Source organism: Notolepis coatsorum (genome assembly GCF_963971535.1).
Source record: "Notolepis coatsorum genome assembly, chromosome: 2".
Classification (NCBI taxonomy): Eukaryota; Metazoa; Chordata; class Actinopteri; order Aulopiformes; family Paralepididae; genus Notolepis; species Notolepis coatsorum.
In genome coordinates, this window is record NC_140166.1 from 102,011,164 (window position 1) to 102,036,848 (window position 25,685).

At 42.4% G+C, this 25,685-nt stretch overlaps 1 protein-coding gene across 1 annotated transcript in view; it reads right to left on the minus strand.

The window, feature by feature from the left end:
• The window catches only part of greb1 (growth regulating estrogen receptor binding 1), a gene marked incomplete at both ends in the record, with an annotated part of 95,252 nt that extends 75,793 nt beyond the window's left edge, over positions 1–19,459 (minus strand). Inside the window, 4 exons of the mRNA XM_084308262.1 lie at positions 8,676–8,858; positions 9,970–10,146; positions 12,936–13,034; positions 19,306–19,459. Coding sequence (XP_084164388.1) covers positions 8,676–8,858; positions 9,970–10,146; positions 12,936–13,034; positions 19,306–19,459 — 613 coding nt within the window. The remainder of the gene's footprint in view (positions 1–8,675; positions 8,859–9,969; positions 10,147–12,935; positions 13,035–19,305) is intronic.
• Between the last annotated feature and the right edge of the window lie 6,226 nt (positions 19,460–25,685).

A 25,685-nucleotide genomic window follows, 5' to 3' on the forward strand; every position in this document is an offset into this window, starting at 1 on the left:
GGGTTTTAAAATTGTTATATTTATCTTCTCTTATAGTACCAGAGAGAAGCTAAATTTGAAGCTAAATTTGTTTATAAAAAAAAAAAAAGTATAGTAGTAGTATATAGTAATAGCGAGGATATAAAGCATGTTAAAGGGGAACTATTTTACTATTCCTAGCACTATTTGGGCAACTTTACACAATTCCTGTGAGTCTATTGAAGACATCTGTACGTTTTTTTGGTGCATTGGTTTATATTTCTAATCAAGTACTCAAAACCATCATTTTTCAGCCTCCGGATTTCAGGCTGTTATGGCCTGGCTCCGCCCATAAGCACTTTGAGTGACAGTCAGTCCACAGAGTGAGTGAGTGAGTGAGTGAGTGAGTGAGTGAGTGAGTGAGTGAGTGAGTGAGTGAGTGAGTGAGTGAGTGAGTGAGTGAGTGAGTGAGTGAATGAGTGAGTGAGTGAGTGAGTGAGTGAGTGAGAGAGAGAGAGAGAGAGAGAGAGAGAGAGAGAGAGAGAGAAAAACAGCGTGTCTCCCAGAGAGAGAGAGAGAGAAAAAAAACAGCGTGTCTCCCAGAGAGAGAGAGAGAGAAAAAAAACAGCGTGTCTCCCAGAGAGAGAGAGAGAGAAAAAAACAGCGTGTCTCCCAGAGAGAGAGAGAGAGAAAAAAAACAGCGTGTCTCCCAGAGAGAGAGAGAGAGAAAAAAAACAGCGTGTCTCCCAGAGAGAGAGAGAGAGAGAAAAAAAACAGCGTGTCTCCCAGAGAGAGAGAGAGAGAGAGAAAAAAAAACAGCGTGTCTCCCAGAGAGAGAGAGAGAGAGAGAGAGAGAGAAAAAAAACAGTGTGTCTCCCAGAGAGAGAGTGAGAAAAAAAACAGCGTGTCTCCCAGAGAGAGAGAGAGAGAGAGAGAGAGAGAGAGAGAAAAAAAAAAAAAACTGTGTAAACACGCAGCGCGGTGTTGGACTTCCTCGAACGGGAGAAGGAGAGGGAGACACGCAGTGTTTACAGTTCTCTCGCTCGGCTGGCAGCTAGAGGGGGGCGGGTGTTATTATGCAAATGCGCACCATCTGACTTCCCGAATACGCAAATTTTCAGATGACTCAATTGGAAGAATGCGCCAAATCGAGAATTAGAGACATAGATCCTATTACTATAAGTCCACATAGCTAGAAAATGACCCTAAACACTGGAAAAGGTCATTTATAAGATAGTTCCCCTTTAAAGACGCATTTATTGGATGCGTTGCTCGTGGTCGCGGAGTTTACATAGAAACAGCACGACTCCCAAGAGGAGTTAGTTATCACAGGCTGCAGAACGCAGGAAGAGCTGCCAAGCTGCTCACGTTACACGTTGCACGTTTTGATTACGGCATCACAACAACACTTTAGGTTACGAATGTTACGTAACCCTGTTCTTTGACATTCAGTGATATATTTTCGGTGCTAAAACCCTTTCAGCCGAAAGCCAAAAGAGCCTTTTTAACAATTTTTGGCCGATAATCTTCGGTGGCCGAATTTTCGGTGCATCCCTAAATATAATACAATTGAGAACAGAGTTATAAAGAAATTTCACGAGGTACAGGGATGAGGAAGGGATTTGACATTCACGGGTGTTTACATTTTAATTTTATTTTCTTCATGTTCTACATATATATATATTTTTAATTTGTTATGTTTTACATATATTTGTTTTGTAAGGATTTAAATCAGTAACGAATTACATTAATTTTGAGTAGTGGAAAAGGGGTAGGATTAAATAAGTGTATACTTCTTCCTACTCCTTTTTGAACATGTAAATTAAGTAAATTGATGTTCTTTTTAAAATGCATTAAAAAATGTCATTGCTAGAGATTAATGATTTGTTTTTGTTTTATTTTGTTTTATTTACATGTTCGAAATAAAGATTTCAAATAAAAAAAACAATCTATTCAATAGAAAACAAAGAGGGTTCTTTAATGGAAGCTAGAAATGTAGTGTATGGTATTCCATAAGGAAGTTCACTTGGCTCTTTACTTCTTTCTGTTTTTACTAATGATATTCCACTTGCTTAAAAAAAGAATTTTGTCCATGTATGATGATGAACAATATACATGTTCATTGCCAGTTAACGTCAGTTCGTCAGTTAACTGCAACCCTCAACAAAGAGTTGCAGACAGTACACTAGTCTTAAACATAGCAAAGACTAATAGCATTGTATTTGGTACAAATCACTCCTTGAGCTCTAGACCTCAACTGAATTTGATGTAGCTGTTGAGCAAGTAGAGGAAATAAAGCTTCTTGATTGTAAACTGTCATGGACAAGGCATATATTATCTTGTTGTAAAGATGGGAAGGAATATATATGTTATAAAGAGGTGCTCTGCCTTTCTAACACCTCACTTAACCAAACAGGTCCTGCAGACAATAGTTTTATCACATCTAGACTATTGCCCAATAATATGGTCAGGTGCTACAAAGAAAGGTCTAGAAAAACTTCAGCTGGCTCAGAACAAAGCAGCTTGTCTTGCCCTTCGATGCACACTAAGGTCTAATGTAAACATCATGCATGTCAATCTCTCCTGGTTGAAAGTTGAGTTGAGGCTGGCAGCATCACTCCTTGTTTTTGTAAGAAACATTAATGTGCTGAAAATTCCCAATTGTTTGTATAATCAACTTACACTCAGCTCTAACACTACACTACATAATATTTCACATTGTGTATATATTAAGTGCTTATGCATCTATTAACACATCCAGTGCCGTTCACCAGAGGGCGCTGTGGGCCGTGAGTGCCAGCGCTTTGTTCAATGGGGATAAATGCCGGTGTTTGCAGTGCTAAAACTATATTAAATATTATAGCCATGGATCTAATAACACAGTCGATTGTCAGTGAGTTTCTTCCGGTCAACATGCAAAAAACAGATTTCATCCATACATTTCCGTTTTATACCATGGTGAATACGAGCACAGTTCCAGAGCGATTCTGTGTAATCCCAGGAAACGCAGCCAAACAGTGCTTTACTGCATTTCACTATAAATTGTGCCATTCCTCGCCTGGATCAATAATCAATCTGAGATCAACGCTAGATTATCGGTATTATGTTTCATCATGGATGCATGAAAGGGGGGGGGGGGGGAAAGCCGCCCCTCCGTGCTTTGATTGCAACCTTGTCTATGATGTACTGCAAAAAGAATAATCCAATTATCTGATCGCCATTCCAAGTACTGATCGCGATCATGTTTCCAACGTAATCCAGCATTGAACATGAACGGGGGGGGGCCCTCGTCGAAGCAACTGTGGTAACCGCTTATCTTGCCCGAGTGTTTAGACCCCGCCCCCACGCCGCAGCTCGGCCCAGATAACAAGCCACATCGTTTCAAATGGAGTGCAATAGCGGCCGCAATTGGACGTAACGTATTGGACGTTTGCGATCTCAGACCCATTCAGGACAGCCTGCACAAGGTGCCTCGATGGATTATGAATGGCAATAGCGAATAAAAGAAATAACGACCCAGAAACGAGAATCTCCGTTTTTCGGCACTCAACCGTTGGACCACAGAAACGAGAATTCTCGTGAACGGCAACCAAAGGGTTAATACTACACTAATGTGGTTGTTTTGTCTGTAAGTATCATATTTGTAGTCATGTTTTTATGTTTTGTGTGGACCTCAGGAAGAGTAGATGATCGGCTAATCCTAAATCCTAAATCCTAAATGTGGCCCAGGACTCATTCATGTACACACTGCTAAAAGAATGTGGCCATATGCGACTCAGACCACCTACGAATATGGTCTGAGTGATCGGATCTCAATGCATCTTGGGAGCATTCACACCTGTACTTAGAGCTTTCCACTTGTGATCAGATCACACAAGATGCATTTTAATGCCAGGTGTGAACAGGGCCACATACCTATAGCACTGGGTCTCACAGGGCCAGTGTGGTTGACAGGGGGCAGAGCGAGGGAAGGGCCAACATGGCCGCCATTGGTCAGGGTGGGGGTCACATCGGCCATGTGAGGGCCACCATCAATATGAGGTCCTGCTGCAGAGAGAGAGAGAGAGAGAGAGAGAGAGAGAGAGAGAGAGAGAGAGAGAGAGAGAGAGAGAGAGAGAGAGAGAGAGCGAGAGAGAGAGAGAGAAAGAGAGAGAGAGAGAGAGAGAGAGAATTAAGTGATGAATTTCAATAGGCCTAGCATTGGAATTACTGCATACATTTTTCACTCTTTAGGACATGCTAATTTAAGAGCTGATTGTGTGTGTGTGTGTGTGTGTGTGTGTGTGTGTGTGTTTGTGTGTGTGTGTGTGTGTGTGTGTGTGTGTGTGTGTGTGTGTGTGTGTGCGTGCATGCGTGCATGTGTGTGTGTTACCAGTGTAGCCAGGTAGATGTGCGGGGTGAGCAGTGAGTGCAGGGTTAGGCAGGTGCTCCTCTGATGACCCCTGACCTTCTGAAAGACTGGAGCCAGTCTGTCTCACTTTGCTGTCTGCAACCCACACACACACACACAGAGAAGAATATACACCATCATGTTAGCATGACATTTAGAACTACAACAGAACAAAGCCATTATGAAGGCTCATCCTTGGGGAGATCAGGTCAAAGAAGACCCACATTGGACTGAACACGATGCGATATTATCACAATACTATCACAATATTACGATATATTGTGAAATATTGCAATATATTACCTTTTTATCAACGAAAAATTATGTCCCCAATGGAAAACTTTGTTAACATCTGCAATAAAAATATACATCATCTATTCTATCTAATAAGATAACGTTTTCAGTCTGTTCACCTCATTCCAATCATTTTTATTGCAGTGAAATGGGATAGTTTTTTAAAAAAGTATAGACATGTCACTGTATCGATATATTGGCATGAAAAATATCACAATATATTGCTGTATACGTTTTTTCCACCCACCCCTACAATACAGCATATCAAAATATGGATGATTCTCCTCTCGTTCTCTTCTAGAGGTGTCTAATTTTTCAGTTAACTGGTGGGGCGGGAACTCTGCCTGTCTTTTAACAACAAAGCCCATAGCAGGTCTGTTGACTAGGGCCATGGTTACACTGGGCTAAAACAGCAACGTTTTGTTGCTGGATGATTACGTTTTGCATGTCCAAGTTAAAAAGAAAGCAGTTTTGGCAGGAAAACGCGTTTCCCTAGCGGGAACGCTGAAAAGGTGTTTTCGTTTTGGAAACTCGCCGACAATGGTGCCATGTAATTTGTGGGAGCCGGATACGGAGCCGTTCTGCCCAATGCCCATGCGCAGTAGAGACCCGCACGGTTATTTCCAGTGTTTACAGCAGAGCTGTCCCAAGTAGCTGTGGCTACCAACGTGTTGTCAAGTTATTGTTATAAGGAGCCCAGTCCAAGCTACAACAGTCTGCATTCCCTTAACAATTGTTTGTATTGAGCCGTATTGTATTGTACCCATTCTGTAATCTGTTAAATAACGTTTACATCCATTCATTCTGCTAGCACTATGCTAGCACTATGTAGCTGCTAGCCACAATGCTATACTGTTATAATGGCATATCCCAATCACGTTAGCACGTAAGCTAACAAAATCGGCGATAGTTATTTCCAGTGTTTACAGCAGAGCCGTCCCAAGTAGCTGTGGCTACCAACATGTTGTCAAGTTATTGTTATAATGAGCCCAGTCCAAGCTACAACAGTCTGCATTCCCTTAACAGTTGTTTGTGTTGAGCCGTATTGTATTGTACCCATTCTGTAATCTGTTAAATAACGTTTACATCCATTCATTCTGCTAGCACTATGCTAGCACTATGTAGCTGCTAGCCACAATGCTATACTGTTATAATGGCATATCCCAATCACGTTAGCACGTAAGCTAACAAAATCGGGGATATTTTTGTGAGACTAAACTCCGCTCTTGGCGGTCAATTGTGTTGATATTAGTTTTGTTTCATCAACAAATCATCAACAAATGAGGCAGAACACACAGTGAATGTATCAGTTTTTGTTTATTGCACTTTATTTCTTGCTGAAAAATAAATGCTATGTAGCTAAATGGCTCATGCGAGGTATAAAGATGGTGGCTTTGAGATTTTTAGCAGGAAGTGTATTGGCACGTTCAACCTTTCTGATTGGTTGAAAATGGCCTTCATGTATGAACTACATCGCCACCTACTGCTTTGGCATTGTACAAAAACGACGTCTAACTTAACTCTTACTTGCCTGCCAATACGCAGCGTTCTGAAAAGCGAAATGAAACGAAAATGAAATGGCCCTAGTGTAACCGCAGCCTAGACCTCTCACGCATGTTGTAATTATTTTGCCCAAATAAGGGCGGGCAGCTCTTTCGGCATAGGAAAATGTATGTGTTATTAAACGAGCTTGGTCTGTGGTTCATAAAGGCTCTTTACTTTGAACAACATCTTCAGATTTCTCTATCTGCTAAGGCAGGGGGTTTAGAATTTCAAAGCGAGAAATTGCTAGCATAAACTAGTTTAGCATTACAGCTTAGGTCACCCAACGTCACCAGCTCCAGTGCATTCTCATAGTGGGGGGTGTAACGAAATTGCAACATCCGGTCATTTAGTGTTAGCAATGTGGCTCTTAGAATTAGGCTAGTTAGCAAAACACTCCCTGTACACACACGACTGTGTGGCTCAGCGGAGTAGCAATACAATCATCAAATTTGCTGACGACACAGTGGTGGTGGGCCTGATCTCTGCCAACGACGAGAGGGCCTACCTGGAAGAGGTCAAGGTCCTGGCGGGATGGTGCCAGGAAAACAGCCTCTCCCTGAACGTCAGCAAAACAAAGGAGATGATTGTGGACTTCAGGAGGTCGGGGGTCAAGGACTACAGCCCCCTCAGCATCGACGGGGCACCGGTTGAGAGAGTCAACAGCTTTAAGTACCTCGGAGCCTACATATCCGAGGATTTGACATGGACCACACACATTGACAGTGTTGTGAAGAAGGCACGACAACGCCTCTACTTCCTCAGGCGCCTAAGGAAGTTCCAAGTCAGTCAGAAGATCCTTAAGAACTTCTACTCATGTACAATAGAGAGCATCTTGACCGGCAACATCACCTCCTGGTTTGGGAATAGCACTGCACAAGACCGAAGCAGACTACAAAGAGTGACACGTTCAGCCGAACGCACAATTGGAGGGGGGCTCCCCACCCTCCAGAACATTTACAACAAGTGTTGCAAGGGCAAGGCGAAGAGAATCATTAAAGACTCCAGTCACCCGAACAACTGCCTCTTTGAACTGCTGCGGTCAGGCAAGCGATACCGGAGTCTCAAGGCGAGCACAGAAAGACTCAGAAGAAGCTTCTATCCCCAGGCCATCAGGCTGCTAAACGAACAATGAATGAACACTACACAACAACAACCACCAAACGCACATAGCACACACATCCACACGCACACACTCACTTTAAACAAACACACTGTAGCACCCACTCCACACACTTTATAGCACACACCCACTTTAAACAAACACACTGTAGCACCCACTCCCCACACTTTATATTTATTGATGAAGGATTGCACTACAACTCGTACACCTTACTGTAAATTGTACCTAAATTGTACCTCATCCCATTTCTGCTTTGCACTATATAGTACTGTACATTAGTACACTGCATAGTATTGTATATTATATGGTAACTCAGAACATTGTACATATGTCTATACCGAACACTGTCACCTCATTTTCTTCTTCTAAAATTACATGCTATACTATGTTATTTGATACTATCTTGTCTAGCACAGTCTCTGGAGCGTAACAGTAAGAAGCATTTTGTATGAAAGTATTCTGTACTTCTGTATGACAACTATTAAAGAAACTTGAAACATAGGGGCGAATTCACAAAGGGTTTTTGCGCGGCTTTTGCGCGTCTTTTTCCGATGCTAAGCCGGCACAAAATGCTCTGAAACACAGTTTGCTATTCACAGAGGAGGCACAATGGGTGAAATGAAGTGGTAACTGCGTTACATGAGCATTGCTTCCGGTGAAATTAGCGCATATTTAAATGAGGTAATATGGGCGGAACATGTTCCCCTTTCTATGCGAATTGCATAGAAAGCAAACTGCACACATATGGGCATGTTCGCGCTAGTATCTCATCCGCGCAATGTCCTTAGTGAATAGCGTGCAAAGACGGAGCAGATACCGCACGCTAAACCCGCACAGTTAAGGGTGCAATTAGTACCGCGCAATCCATTCTTTGTGAATTCGCCCCATAGTTCTCCTGTAAAACGTCACTTGAACTCTCACCCCAAATGCAGTATAAAGGACAAAGTTACTAGTAAACAGGAAAGGAAAACACCATTAACCCTTTCACTACCACACTACAGAATGTTAACCCTTTCACTACCACACTACATACGGTTAACGCTTTGTCGTGTGGCAGTGAAAGGGTTAACATGCTGTATTGCCACAGTGAAAGGGTTAACAATTTGGTAGTGTGGTAGTGAAAGGGTTAATGTTCGCTATAGAAAAACAAAGCAACCGGTGCATCGCATTTTTTGTTGTTTTCAAAATGAATGGAAGCGGACAGTGCCGGTTAGCCTAGGTATTGTCTAACTAACCCCTCTCCCAAAGGCTAACTGGCACTGTCCGCTTCCATTCATTGTGCTAACATGCAGCCAGATAGCTAATTTCAGTACGCTAATTTCCCAAAACCTTTAAGATGTCTATGAATATTTGATGAATATCTCTCACCGTGTGCCTTCCAACATATGGCTGCTCCTCTGACCAGCGTGCCCTGGCTGCTTCTACTGAGGTGATACTTCAAGTGCTTCTGTTTCTTGGGTTGTGTGCTGAGCTTCAGGTTGATGTGGTTGGAGAACTCTGTGAAGTAGCGGAAGCCCTTCTCTCCACAGCCCATACAGTTCCCTGAGAAGCCTGCAGAGACAAGAGAGAGATATACACACACATACATACAGTACGCACACACACACACACACACACACACACACACACACACACACACACACACACACACACACACACACACACACACACACACACACACACACACGGTCACAATGTGTTAACAGTGTATGTGTGTCTGAATAAGGAATTGGGGGCGGGGGGGGGGGTTGATTAAGTTAAGTATCAGTTTTGATTCAGTTGATTGAGTATAAAAAAAGTATTGTGATTTTTACTGAAAGAAAGCCCAGAGAGAGATAGAAAGCAAGACAAAGGAAGAAAGAAATAGAGAGAAAGAAATAAAGAAAAGGGGGGAGGCGTGTCCTCCTCTAATGGGCTAATGGACAACGCACGTGTGCCAGATTCCTCTGCCTGCCAGGCAACTAGCGATGTTCGCTCTCCTGGAAAAGCCTGTGACGTGACTCTATAGAGAAGAAAATATCTAAACTTGTTGACTGATTGTCGCTCTGATAATTTGTTGTGGAAAAACATGGATTCTTAAATTGGATGTAGTTCCACTTCCCCTTCAAGTGTGTGTGCTGTGTCTGTGCATGTTAACTCATTCCACGCCAGACCCGATGATAGTCTGGTTAACTCGCCGACGCTTGGGCGCCAAACCCGAGTATAGTCGGGTTTTCATCGTTATTTCTTTTATTCGATATTTCCATTCATTACAGGCACACGGACATCTGGGTTAACATGGGGAATCATCCTGAGAATGCCTAGGTGCAATACCGGCTGCATCCACCCAGGTGGCAGTATCGAGCACCCTTTGAAATATTATATCTTGGCCTGTGGGTCGATCAAAAGTCTCCGGTCGGATTTCTAGTTTATTGCTGATGTGGGTGCCGAGGAACTTGAATGATTCAGTTAGGGTTATGGGTTGGTCTGAGATGGTTATTGGTCTGTTTGTTTGTGTGTGTGCGTGTGCATGTGTGTGTGTGTGTGTGTGTGTGTGTGTGTGTGCTGCATGTGTGTGTGTGTGTGTGTGTGTGTGTGTGTGTGTGTGTGTGTGTGTGTGTGTGTGTGTGTGTGTGTGTGTGTGTGTGCTGCATGCAGTGTGTGTCTGTGTCTCCTGTCTCACCCAGCAGTGCGTTGCGTCCTCGCTCGTCCGGCAGGAAGCGGCGGTCCACAGCGCACACCAGCAGGGTGTCGGGGAGGGAGGGGGACTTGGCTCCGACCAGCAGGAACCCAGGAGGGACATCCAGGGGCTCCGACCCCAAGGCACACAGACGCAGGTCCCTCCCCGCCTGGCAGAAACCTGACACGACACCATCACACACTGTCTACACATGTAGTCTCACGTTTTACTGCATTTACTGCATGCAAGAGCACATCTTTCCTACGCTGAAGCTCCCCAATAGAAATCACACCTGGGCAGCGCAAATCGCTGGAGGGAGTATTGCGATTACTTTTGTTCAGGTTCAAGTTTCAAGTTCAAGTTTGTTTATTATTTGTCAGAACAAAATACAGAATACTTTATAATGAAATGCTTGTTTCTGTATGAGCCCCTGAGTGTGCTACATACAGTAAAAAGAAAGTAAGTATAAAAAAAAAAAAAGTAGGTAAAGTCAATATACATAATATACAATATACAATAGTAAAATGAGTAACAGTGAGGTAGAATGCAGAGGTACAAAACTTGGGGTAGGGTGCAAATGAGGTATGAATGTGTTGCAAATGTCTGTCTGCACCAGTCAAAACGTCTACAGTTCTGATTCGATTTGGATGAAACTTCACATAGGCTGACCAAGGCAGGCCAATGCCCTGAATTCTCAAATATTTTTCAAAACGGTCAATGACAAGTACTTTATTTGAATGAATTTCCATCATTGGCCATTGAGATAGATACAATATTCTACACATTTTGAACGCAAGATGGCGATACTACACAGGTTGCTGCTCAGAGCCATTATTCCACAAATAAGCAGTGAGCATAGCTGTCAGACAGCAGCTCCACAGTTGAGGTCAAATCGACTGAGGTGTCTTGCTCCACAGCCAGTTTGAAACCCTATCCGAATAACACATTTTCATAGCTGATGTCTGAATAAATTCAAATTAAAATAGCTGATGTTAACCAGCTAGTTTCTAATTCTTATTTGTTCTCCTCCCTGCCATGAGAATGTGCATGAAATGATGGCAAGCGATTAAAAGAAAGACGTTTGTATTGCAATATGCATGTGTATGACTTCTACCACTGCCACCACTGTATTACTAACGCAGGATTAGTAATTGGATTTCACTGAATGATTTTGTGATAAATGCAACCCAAAGTCGTTGATTTTGCTGCAGCTTTTATCAAAATGGCAAATTGCAACATTTTCTTTGTTTTATTGTGGCAAATTGGGATAATTGCAAGTCCATGACATTTTTTTTTATTGAAAGGTCACTGTCAAATCTAGATGGTCGCTTGTTACTACGATGTTGCGAGGTAACATTCGGCGCCAGACCCGAGATATCCCGGGTTAACTCGCCATGTGTTGGGCGCCAGACCCGATATATCTCGGGTTTTGGTCGTTATTTCTTTTATTTGATATTTTTATTCATTTCAGGCACACGGACCTCGGGGTTACCATAGGGAATCATTCTGAGATGGCCAGAGTGCAATACCGGCCGCATCCTGCTAGGTGGCAGTATCGCCCACCCTTTGAAACCCTCCTTCACACCGGGTGTTACACTTAAATCCCTCCGGGCGCCATATTTTGGGTCAGGCGAGTCTAGTGGTTCACCCGATCACATTGAAACGCGTCCAATGACCCTCCATGCATGTGTGTGCCGGATTATGTCGAGGACACAATGGACACCAATACTGGAAATCGCGATCAGACAATTGGAATATTCTTTTTGGAATACCGCCAATCAAAGGTAAGGACTATCTGACGTCAATTCCAGCTTGATCGTACAATGTTTTCATATTGATCCAGCTGATCAGCGTGTGTGGTGTTCAAAACAAATGCCGTTACTGGCCATTAGGGCTGAGCCCAAACGTTCGAACCTTCGTTTGTTACGTTGGCATTCGAATTCTAAATCAAGATTACATTTTTTTATTTTTAATAAAAAAAAAGATATATATTTTTTTTTTATATTTTTTTCTATTAATTCTGTTTAAACCAATGGGGGTTTTCTTCACAGTTGTAGATAAAGATTAGGCTACACTAATATTATAGTATTAAAAGAAACTGATGAGTTATATTTATTAAAGAAAGTTGATTTAATTGTTTAGTTGGGCTGGGGCTTCTCCCTGGGCTGGGTCTGGAAAGTTGATTTAATAAAAAAAATACTAATTTAATCAGAGTAATCACTTTATTCAAATTGAGGATTTAGTTTGAGGATACAAAAAAAAAGTATAATAAACAAAAAATTTTTTTTTACTTTTTTGCTTAAAAACAAAGGTTTGAATGTTCGTTCGGAAAAACCCTGACGAAGTTTGAAACCCAAAAAACAGGCTTTTTTTTTTTTTTTTTTTTTACTAAAGTACCGGAAAAAGGTACCGTTGGGTACCGGTATCGATTCACAGGTACCGGTACCGTATCGGTTCAAATGTGAAAGGTACCCATCCCTATGGATCACTCCTAAACTATACAATATTCACCATGGGATAACGCGCGAACGTATACATGAAAGAATTATCTCTTTTTTGCATGGTCGACGGAAGAAAGTCACTGTCAAATGACCATAGTATTGTCTCCATAGCTATAAGATAGAATATAGATATAGCTCTCCAAACATAGTGATGCACAGTGAAAATGTGCTATGGAAACCTGGCGCGTGAGCTACAAGGATAAGGCTAATGGCTGGCGCCCAATGTGTTAAGTGGCCAATGAGAAACTAAATATTTACCATTTTATGATGAACTATTGCAGGGATTAGTGAAATTTACAAGCTGCCACAGATATTGCAGAGTTTCAGCCTTATAGTAAAATAAATCAAGGTTTTGCATACGGGAAGAAGAGTCAGGCAGTTTGCGATCGCAAATATTGATCGTAATACTGAGTAATTTATATATATGTTTTAACAACAAAGTAAAAATTAAGATCTGTGTGTGTGTACCATCGGTAGTACAGCATCCTTCAGGCGGGGCCTTCATCTGGTAGGGTACTGGGGGGCTGTTTGACTCTGAACCATCTTCATCTTCCTCATCCTCATTTTCTACACGACCTGTTGGTGAAACACACACACGCACGCACGCACGCACGCACGCACGCACGCACACACACACACACACACACACACACACACACACACACACACACACACACACACACACACACACACACACACACACACACACACACACACACACACACACACACACACACACACACACACACACACACACACACACACACACACACACACAGATGCACAAATAACCAAGGGATTAACGTCTTCAACTCCCAAACATTTCAGGTGCAGACTCTTCATCAGCACATTTGACACTGACGGAAGCTAAGTGGTGAACCTTGTTTATTTCAGAAAAGATACTTCACTTTCTATGAGATCTTTGATCCATATTTATCCCATATTGGACCTGCGCTGTCCGCCACTGTACTTGGTGGGTTTCCACTAGGGGTGGGAATCACCAGCAGTTTCATCACGATACGATACAATATAGATTCTTTGGACAACGATACAATATTTGCCGATATCACCAAGTCTGCCACGATACGATTCGATTCAGGTGCCTGCGATCGATATGAGACAATATTATATGCCCATTTAACACAATCAGTAACATTTAGATCAACTCAAAAAAGGCAACGGAAATATCATTTGACATTTTTATTTTTGAGCTCTTCCAGACATTTAAATGAATCTATTTTTATTTTTATACAAATACACCTCCTGTTCACTGTAAAGTGCCACGTTTTGATATATTGAGCTTTAAACTTTAAGTAATTTTTTTTGGAACTCAAAACACGCAACCTAAAACCCCTTCCTCTCCCAAACCCTTCCTGCAATTGTTTTATGTTGCATGATGATCATGAATACATTTAATATGTATTGTATTTTTTTATGTTTAAATATCAACATTATCTGTCCATCCGCATTTACTATAAATATACTATACTTCATCTGGTCTTTCCAAACGCACACAGACACACACAGACACACTGTTAGATGCATTTGACCCGTTGCGGAATAAAACAGCAGGGACTTGTTTTGGGTCGCAGAATAGGCACACTAGCCTTGCTCTCTTGCAATGTCCGCGTTTCAGACGCTACTGCGCTGAACACCTCAATACCGCCGCCTGGTGGATGGTCGGGCGAGTTACACTCTCAAAACCGGAAGTTGTGATCTGTGCGTCGAGGAAATTCCTCCGGCAGTAATATCTTGTTACGTGAGTCCAGACAAACACTGGCGTGCATATGGATTGCCTCCATAACGCAATAATCGATATGATTTCGGCGTTTATTGCGCCGAAATCATCAAAAAAATCTAAAAAAAAGGGGGGGGGGGGGGAAAGATAATAAAAAAAATAAAAAAATTATAGCCCTGCAAAGAAAGTAAACATCTCCATAGGGTTATAGTGCTGGCAGACTGGCTATATTGATGGATATAACCCATGGCGGACAATGTGTTAATTGCAAACCCGAGATAAGTCGGGTTAACTCGACATGCGTTTTGGTCTTTTATTCTTTTATTCTATATTTGTATTCATTATTCATCCAGGGACCTTGGTGTTACCATAGGGAATGAGTCTGAGATAGCCAAAGTGCAATACCGGCCGCATCCAGCTAGACGGCGGTATCGAGCACCCTTTGTAACCTTGTATCTTGGCCTGTGCAACGGTCAAATGTCACCGGGATCACTTTTTTTTGTCAGGCAAATGGAGCGGTTATAACGATCGGATTGAGAAGCGTCAAATGCTCCTGATGCATGATGTGTGGTGGATTATGTTGGCGACACGATCGACACCAATACTGGGACTCGTGATCAGATAATTGGAATATTCTTTTTGGGGTACATCCTAGTGAAGGTAAGGGCTATATGATATCAATCACCCTGATCGCACCATGTGTGTGTAACGTTACTCCACAACGTATGCCGTTGGTGACGGCATATGCCATTCATGATGAAACATAATACCTATGATATAGATCTGATTTGGGAATAGTAGCGTGTACAGGCAAGAAACGGCAACGTTTATAGTAGAATTGACGTATAAAGCTATTACCCAGCCTTTCGGGAATTACCCCACACCACCATACTTATATTCACCACGGTATAACACGGGAACGTATGGATGGAAAAATGTATTATTTTTCACATATTGAACGATAGATAGGTGATGTCAGGACATCTCCCTCAACTTTGATACTTGTCATGTATCCCAGAGCTCCACCATAAAAAACCTCTGAGTAATTTTTTATTCCTCCCTCTCATTTAATGCACATATAAAACATTTCACCAAAATTGCATTCTTCCATCTTCGTAATATCGCAAAAATTCGCCCCATTTTAACTCTGGCTGATGCTGAAACCCTGATTCATGCTTTTGTCTCATCACGTTTGGACTACTGTAATGCACTTTTTTCAGGCCTACCTAATTCAAGCATCAAAAATCTTCAACTCGTGCAAAATGCGGCTGCACGGATACTAACTAGAACTAGAAAATTTGATCACATCACACCAGTTTTGTCCGCCCTACACTGGCTTCCTATTCAAGCCCGATCTGACTTTAAAGTGCTACTCCTCACCTAAAATTTTTTTAATGGGCTTGCACCGCTCTATCTATCCGATCTCATCTCCCGATACTCGCCCGCTCGTGCTCTGCGCTAAAAAAATGCGGGGCTTCTATCGATTCCTAGGGTTAAAAAGAAATCCGCCGGCCACAGAGCCTTTGTCTACCGCGCTCCCTACCTGTGGAACAAATTACCTGCCGTCATCAGGGGCGCCTGCTCTGTCAAAGCTTTTAAATCCCTGCTTAAGACCCATCTTTTCTCTCTCTCCTTCAACCTACCCTGATCTCACCTGGTCGGGGACTGACCTTTAGATTAATCTGTCTAGTTTAGTTAGGATGTCTATTTTCCCCCATGTCTGCTTTTTTGCAGCACCACAAACATGGGAACTCTCTAACTCCCCCCCCCCCCCTCCCTCCCCCATCTCTCTGAGTGCCTGTCTCCTAGTGCTGACTAAGGTGATGGATGCCTCGGGGTCTTGGCCAAGATTGCAGTGACTGCTCTACATGCACCACCGAGGCCATGGATCAGCTACTTACCGTCGTCTGTCCGTGGTCTTGTCAACTGGCCTGTCAACGCGGTTTCATTGCTGGGTTAAGTACTTCTATTCTATTCACATAATATGCTTACTTCATATATCTACTCTATTCACATATATGCTTACCACTTGTATCTATTGCTATGTCCGCCCACTACAATCACGCCAGCTGTCTAACGCCTGTCCCGTCTCCCTGTGAGTTGCTGTCCTGGAGTGCTGACCGGAGTGTCGGACGTCCCGTGATGAAGGCCGGGAGGAATGCGACCCTCTCTGCGTGCCCTCCTTTCTCCAGCGGCCTCGTAGTGGTGACTGGAGTGCTGGACGTCCCGCGATGATGTCGGGGAGGTTGCGACCCTCTCTGCGCCGCCCCCTATCTCCCTGTCTCCGGCTGTCTCGGAGCAATGACCGGAGTGTTGAATGTCCCGTGATTAAGACGGGGAGGACGCGACCCTCTTTGCACCACCCCTGTGCCTCAAATAGATTCGCTATCAGCTCTATCTTTAATCTTTCAAAATGTTCAGTTGCTATCGCTATCAGCTCTATCTTTAATCTTTCAAAATGTTCAGTTGCTATTGCATGCACTCATCTGTGTTTCACTACACACTTGAGTGCATGCTTACCAACTGTTAGTCTGCAACACTACTATCACCGACATCTAAGAAGGGAGATCCCCCCTTGAATGGCCCTTCTAAGGTTTCTCTCCTCCACACTGCCTGTGGAGCATTTTTCCCTATTGTTAGGTTTTAGTGAGTTTTTCCTTACCTTCGCGTGGGGTATGTCTGGGAGTGCTTGCATTCTTTCATATATTTGCATTTATTTTAAATTTGTTGGACCTTATGGTGTTCTTGTTCTGTTCTTGACTTATTGTTATGTTTCTTCTTGACTTGTTTAAAGAAGACATGTACGGCCCATGGGGACATTAACGTGTGTTGTCGGGCCTTACAAATAAATAAATTTGATTTGATTTATGTCAAATGGGCCATAGCATTGTATCCATAGCTATAATATAGAATATGGTTATAGCTCTACAAACAAGGTGATGCACTCCTATATTTTAAAGCGTGGCATTGCTACGACAAGCCCTGTCTAATAGCTGGCAGTCAATGAGTTAAATATCACTCTTGCTATATATTTATTATATAACTTGTAAAGCTGTATCTGAGCCGTGTTCTTGTTGTCTGTATGTCTGTCTGTCTTTCTGTTATATATTTTCTACTCAATGCTGTCACTGGACGGGAGTTGACCCCTTAACACATTGGGTGCCACGCCCCTTCCGGGAAGTGCATCTGGCCTTGCCGCCCATTAACCCCATGTAAGCGCTCACATTGTTTGTAGAGCTAAACCTATATTTTATATTATAGCTATGGATCTAATAACACCGTCGATTGTCAGTGAGTTGCTTCTGGTCAACATGCAAAAAACGGATAATTTTTTCATCCGTACATTTCCGTTTTATACCGTTTTGAATATGAATATAGTTTGGGTGATTCTTAGTAATCCCAGGAAAAACGCGATAATAGCGTTTTAGTGGAATCCAGTTATCACGTTCCAATTTTTCGCCTGATTATCGAATCTTCCTGAAATCAACGCTAGATTATCGTTGTTATCCTTCCTCATGCACCCATGAAATGTGGTTTAGACCGCCCCCCCCTACCCCCCCCCCCCCCCCCCCACTGCCACCAACGGTACACAGCACAACACATTCCACACAGATTCGATCGTGGGAGAAAGAAATATCAGATCAACGCAAGATTTGATATATAGTGTTCTTACCTTGTCTCTGATGTAATCCAATTATCTGATCGCCATTTGAAGTACTGGGCGCGGGAGTCTGTGCCACGTTATTCGGCATTGCATATGAAGGAAGGGTGGGGGCAGCCTTATTGATGTATGATGGTGACCGCTTGGCTCGCCGGAGTATTTAAACCCCGGCCACACGGCTCAGCTCGGCCCAGATAACAAACCACATCGTTTCGAATGGAGTGCAGTAGCTGCCACAAGGCGGTAGGCGACAGTATTGACCGTCTGCAATCTCAGACACACTCAGAACAGTATGCACAAGGTGCCTCGTTAAATTATGAATGGCAATAGCGAATAAAATAAATACCATGAGAAAAACGTAGATCTACGTTAACAGCAGTCAACCGTCGGGCCACAGAAACGTAGATCTACGTGAACGGCACCCAAAGTGTTAAAGGTCACTCCTGCTATATATTTATTATTACATAACTTGTAAAGCTGTATTGAGCCATTTTCTTGTCATACTGTATGTATGCCTGTTTGTCTCTGTGTCAATGTCTTGTTGTGTATATATAAAAAAAGAAAACAATTAACATATTTATAAAAAAAGATATAAAAAAAAAGATACTTATGCATGAGTGCTTCCATGTTGGTGTTTGTCTGTCTGTCTTATGTTGTGTGCATAAGAGTGGGCAATATAATAGTGTACACGATAGCACTGGTACAATGTCATTGCCCGAGTCGGCCTCGCATTGTAAGTGAAAAACCTACAGTATGCATTAGAAACATTCTTATCCCAGCTAAACTCTTAGTTACATCCCACATTCTCCGGAGAAGGAGATAATCCAAACCAAGACATTTTTAAAACTTTATTTACAAGTAAAATCCAAATACTTGTGCTGGTTTATGAAATAATTCAGGACTGTAGAAGTAGAATTGGATGTGGTGCATTATCAAGTGAGATGTTCCAGTGGTTCAGTGAGTGAACAGTGCACAGCTGTCAGACAGCAGTTCCAAAGTTGAGGTTAATTCTTGTGAGTTGTCTTTACGAAATAACGAAATATAACCCTATACTAATAACATATTTCCATAGTAGGTATAGGCATCTCTCTGAATGTTTTATATATTTGTTTATAGTTGTGATTTTTGGAACTCTACCCCTATTTCTTACCTTACTAATTAAATGTTGCCAATTAAATGTTGTTCTCAGCACAATCCAAACTGTTCCTCATACTAGCTCCAGATAGTTAGCCACAAACTAATGCAAAGTCGAGCCTGTGTGTACAAGCCTAAAGACAACTAAAACCTGCTCCACAGTCCACACAAAGTAGATTTCAGGTGTCTTCAGTCAGCTTGTAGACAGGAACTTAACCCCATTGACTCTGTAAACAAATAGGGCTCTAGGGTTCCAAAAATTTGAACTAACTAACTACTTTTTTTGTCCTTGGTCTATGTCCTACCGTCAGGGGTAGCCGCTGGATCCGACTCCAGGTAAAGCTGAGAGAAGACGGGTCTCTGCACCACAGTGTTGGACCTCAGCGATGCCTCGATGGAGTTGTGGAGAACCTCCTCGAAGCGGGTGGTCCTCAACTGGCCCGCGTACGAGTTCCCCATCACCTCCTGTCAGGGTTAGTTTAGTTTAGTCATTATACAATATCCATGAACACATCATTGTCAAGGATAGTACAATAAATGCATAGACTTCTATCAGTTGTGTAGGTCTGGGGCTGGACGGTATGGTCTAAAATGTATATCACAGTATAATTTGAAGCATAGACGATAACGGTATATATCACGGTATATTCATTTATCTTAAAATGTCTATATAAATGCTTCTGAAGGGGTAAAACACTGGTATGGCAGCTATTGCTGTACTCTTGTATTACTAGGACATATTTCACATAGTACAGAGGTATTTTAAGAACATTTATTGTGCAAAACTGCAATAGAAAAATGCAAAACCTTTTCTCAAGTTACTTCCATCTCTGAAAAACACTTTTTTCATGAAATACAATCAAATCAAGCGGCACAAAGTGAAAATAAAAACTACAGCAGGACAGGAGGTTTCTTTCCCTCAAACAACTCAAACACAATACAACTCCAACATAACTTAACTTTAGTGTACATGTTTGACAACGTAGAGAGAGAGAGAGAGAGAGAGAGAGAGAGAGAGATAGAGAGAGAGAGAGAGAGAGAGAGAGAGAGAGAGAGAGAGAGAGAGAGAGAGAGAGAGAGAGAGAGAGAGAGAGAGAGAGAGAGAGAGAGAGAGAGAGAGAGAGAGAGAGCGTGATGTAATAGGTTTGAGGTTTGAGCTTCCTAATGCCGTAGGTGATGATGTCACACCAGGTTTGTCAACAACACACAGAGCTGGAAACGAGAGCAGCCCAATGGATAAAGCGATATAAAGGAATGAATAGCCAAATAAATGTGAAGTTATCTTTGAACCTAGGCTGTTGTCAAGCCTTGTCAATATACCCCCCCCCCCCTTCCTCACTAATGAAACTGGTGCCGCGGAGTCACGTTAGAATGTTAGCTTAGTGGCTGTGCTAAAGCAAGTCTCCTCTCAGCCTCCTTAGCCAAATTGAAATGCCAAAACTATATGGCAAGGTCTGTGAGCAAGTTGATAAAAACTCAGTACAATTAAACACTATGCAACGACCACTGCAAACAGCGAGTTAATCGTCAGGTAACGTTAACGTCAGTGCTACTGCTGTGACTAGCAGCTCTATACCGGTCACAAGGTCCAGTCAAAATCCATACCGCAGCGCAAATTCATACCGTTCATACCGTATACCGTTTATACCGTCCACCCCTAGTCTGTACCCTGCTAGTCATTGTGTAGGTCTGTACCCTGCTAGTCATTGTGTAGGTCTGTACCCTGCTAGTCATTGTGTAGGTATGTACCCTGCTACTCAAAAGGTTAACACAATACATATGAAATTAAACATGGAATATCAAGGAGTCTAGAGTTAAATGAGGAATTGCATCCCCAAATGACACAGTCTTGAATATTGAATACTGAATGTTGCTTGCTACTGTGTTGTCATATTAACGTTTTGGAGTTATCTACCTGAAAGAATTGCCAAGCCCTTTGTTTACCAAAATTCAGAAAACAAGTGAAACAATTTGAAGATGGGGTGAGATACTTTAATTTGTCTCAAAACAAATGCACAGACTTTATTATTATTTTTGTATCTACTTTTTCTCCCCATTTTAAATTGTTCTCCCATCCCAATGTCGTATTATCCAATTCTACCCTCCCCTGTCTCGAATGTTGTTAGACCATGCCTCCCACTGGTCGGCTGCAATGTGGACCAAGCCTTGCATCACGTGTCCCCGTTGCTTCCTGATTCTGCTGTACAGGCTCACCAACCGACCTGTAGGAGTCGCTGTCCACAACGTCCGATCCCCACCCACCGGCTTTCCCACCCCCTAATACTGCCAATTGTATTAGTATGAACGACCAGCCAAGCCGGAAGCAACGCCGAGAGCTGGGTTCGAACCCAGCATCTCCTGCGTTAGTGGCGAGCGCCTTGCCCACTGTGCCACTTAGCCGCCATGCACAGACTTTATTAATAAAAAATAAATAAAAAAAAAAAAAAAATACACATGTTGAATCGCGGCACGGTGGTGTAGTGGTTAACACTGTCGCCTCACAGCAAGAAGGTCCAGGGTTCGATTCCAGCTTGGGGACCAGGTTTCCATGATGCCATCTCCGAGGCCTTTCTGTGTGGAGTTTGCATGTTCTCCCCCGTGCTCGCAAGGGTTTCCCCCCCGATAAGATAAACCCAATGGAAAAACATGCACAACAACAGATCGCTAACTCTGTGGCGTCCTTGACGAAGAAGGGCAGGAGCACTTGGATTGGTCCCCGGGCGCGGCCCTCGCCGACGCCTGCCTGCTCCCGGTTGTCCTTGGGGGGAAGGACGACGGGATGGGTTAAGCGCAGAGACGAATCGCATCGGCGATCCTATAAAGACAATGCATGCGTGTGTGTTCCGGTGTGTGTGTGTGCTAACCGTGTGTGCTAACCGCTAAAACATTGAGGATAATTGCATGCCAATTAAAGAACTCTGAACAGGTCGCATTATTAATCACTTGTAGCCTGCAATTACATTTCAACTGATTACTTGTTTTCTGAAAATAAAGTTTTCATCTCACTCAACATAAGTTCCAAGTACTCATTAGGCAAAGTAAAATATATTGTTGGTTTCCTGTTGGTTGTCAGTTTGGCCATGGGTAGGTAGGGAATTTATTTTATTAAATTTTTTAATTTTTTTATTTCCCACGGCGACTATGGATAGGGAATTTATTTATTTAATTAAAATGTTCACAACAACATGGATGCATTAATAGTTGGTTTCCGGTTGCCGACCGACCCTGCCGATTTAGGTGCGACCCAATATATTTTATGAGTTAAAAAAAAAAAAAAAAAAAAAAAAATCAGATTTTTTTTTTTTTTTAAGAATAAAGTTTCATGTTTAATATCCATAATACTAAATGTTTGACTAAGATTTCTATGAAACTTTATTCTAAAAAAAAAATTATATATATTTTTTTTAAAACTCATAAAATATATTGGGTCGCACCTAAATCGGCAGGGTCGGTCGGCAACCGGAAACCAACTATTAATTTTGTTAGGCCTTATGGGATGGGAATGTTGTACAATGCAGATTATCTGTATGTTGATACGTTAAACTGCCTCTTGCAATTAAGGAGGTGCAGAACCCACAGGTCAAATAGAGGCTACTAGATAACATCTCCAAATAAGGATATGGTCATTGTAATGTGCTGACGTGTTTTCCGCTTTTGAACATTTTCTTTAATTAGCATATTTATCTTATTACCAGACCGCACCTTTGAAAATATAAATAGATTGCTGTGTTAAGATGTGGCATGTTGTAGTATGTCTCTTGCTTTGCCATTGAATGGTGAGGATGGACCCATGGAACAGGCACCATGATGGAAATAAATCAGATAAACCAAACCAAACTCTTTCTCTCGCTCTCTCTCTCACACACACACACACACACACACACACACACACACACACACACACACACACACACACACACACACACACACACACACACACGCACACACACACACACACGCACACACACACACACTACTGTATGGAGCCTGGCCAGAGACTGCATACCATAAACAACCAGTTCCACTAACAGAGTCAGGTCGCCCTGACCTAGACTGCTCTCTCTCTATCTCCCGCTCCCCCCCCCCAACACAAAAACATACACAGACACACTAAAACACCCAGAGATAGGGTTGCCAACCCTCTGGGTTTGGCCCTGAGAGGTAATCAGATTGTCTGGGAAACGAGATAATCCAAACCTGGAGATTATTATTATTATAATTTTACTTTACTACTGAAATATTACGGTAATACTTGTGATGATTTAAGAGACCAGTCACAGCTGTAGAAGTAGAGTTGGACGTGTATGTATGAAACCCCTGCACCCAGGCAACAACAGGTTAACCCTTTCTCTGCCGGAGCTTATATCCATCTCTGTATCCTCTCTGCCAGCGCTATTTGTCTATGGAGATGTTCACCTTCTTTGCAGGGCTATAACTTTTTAAATTGTATTGCTAAATTGACATTACTATGGCCCATTCAACATCAATTATCTATCGTTCAGGATGTAGGAACGTTTTACTTTTTCATTTACACATTCATACAAAAATACGGTCTAGAGTATAAATATGTTTTTATCGTTTTCTGCAGTATTTCATAGAACGTGAGATATAGCCATAAATGCATATATTAGATCATCAAATGCAGTTTGATACCGATCGACGCCAGATAAAAAATTTCAACTGTACATGATCCTAGACGTTATGACTCATCATGCGCGGATGAACGGAGGGGGGGGGGGGGGGGGGGCTGGGTCGTTTATAATTCCGTGGCCGACGTTAAATCATTTATGTAGTATGGGTGATATATTGATCAGAGCAGTTTGTATCGAAAATGGTAAACAAACAGGCTGAAACTCACGGCAGCTTCCTCTTACCGTTGGGCGATCACACTGGCGCAAAGAGATCCCAGTTATGTGATGTTGATCTAGGTGATCCAGTTCCGGTTTGTATAATACTAATATACGTCAAAATCATGTTGTTTATTGAGTTATGGCAACGGATCGATATCCACGGTGTCTGGATTGAGTCTCGGGAGCGATAACGAGTGGCCGGACGGAATAGGGGACGAACTAAGCACTTCCGGTTTTGGCAACTCGTCGATCGGCCACGAGGTGGCGGTATTGAAGCGTTGCAGAGTTGAGCGGAGTCCTACAGCACCAGCCAAGACTCCGTGGGTGAAATGTGAATACCATGACGAAAATATGAAATATTGATCTCAAAGACGCCTTACGGCGTCATTGGCAGATTACTAATGGCGGAGAATGACGTGTTAACAAGTCATTGGCGAGCAATTTAATAGAACATGTAGGCCTACACCTTATTATGGCATAGGGTCTGTAAATGATATAAAATAGAGAACACAGAAGAAGAAGACAGCATCATGTAAGCGTCTGATTCTCCACCAGGGCTTTTAAAGCAACTCTTTTCATCCATCTGTCCATTTCCATGTGCATTCATCAATCAGAGACACTACGATTTATTTTTACAATGAAGAATGTGACATTTCTCATCATAATCCGTTATGGGTGGATAATACAAATGTTACAGTAAATATGCCTCGCCAGCCTGGTCAGAGATATGTGTCTGGCCTGCAAACCCATCCTAACTATTGAGCAACTACAGTCCCACACCTAGGAAGCAGAAGGGAATTAAGTGCCTTGCTCAAAGGCTTAAATGATCGGTTCTGAGGAAGGGCTTCCCCCACTGCATTCATATGCAGGAATAGACCTGGGAGATATTGTGGTTGTGGGTCCAAAAGCATACAGTTTTGTTGAAAACTGAGTAATACTAAGATATCTGCTGTAAATAAATGCTCAACTAAGTAGGTCGTTGACAAAGGAGGCAATTGTCAGGCTGCAGTGAAGATACGTCAAACACCAACTTAATCCCTCTACTCTAAACCTCTGACTTCCCCATATGCTGCACACACAGGCAGGCACACACACACACAGCTCCTCTGACTAGCCCGATAGGGTTGTGGGGCTGTATGACCAGTTGGACTGTTAACAGCTAGATTATAGGCTGAAAGCTGTGTGTGTTATCTGTGTGGGTTTAATTCTATAACAAGGCTTAGAGCTTCCTCTTCGTGCAATTAGTCTCTTTCCTAGTCTCAAAACCAGACGAGTCTGTCAAACGAGATACATTAGTGTTTCCAAGATTCTCCAAACTGTCACAATAATATTAATATGGCTTTTTGTGTTGCCTATATTATAGGCAACACAAAAAGCCATGTTAATATTATTGTGACAGTTTGGAGAATAGTAATACAGTTCCATTAACTCACCTCTGAACTTTAACTGACCTCTGTCATTTTGCCCCATGCCCATAGGAAATAATTTAATCCAACTGCTTTTATTGTGAGCCTCATATATATATATTAAAAATGTGTGTCTACTGAGTGGTGTTATACTGGAGAGAAGGCTGAAGACTGCATGCTTACAGCTCTCAGTGAAACAGTGGAGTTGAAAAGTGGTCAAAAGTCTGAGTGAAATAATAGGCTTGTTTAAAAAAGGCAGGAAAGAATAGAATATTAGTATTGTCAAGCACATTTTTACATGTACCCGAAATTTGTCCTCTGCACTTTAACCCACCATAACTAGTTAGTAACAGTGGGCGTCCGCAGTCCAATGCTCAGGGATCAACTCCAGTTGTAATACCAGTGCCATGGTCAAGGGCAATGACAGGA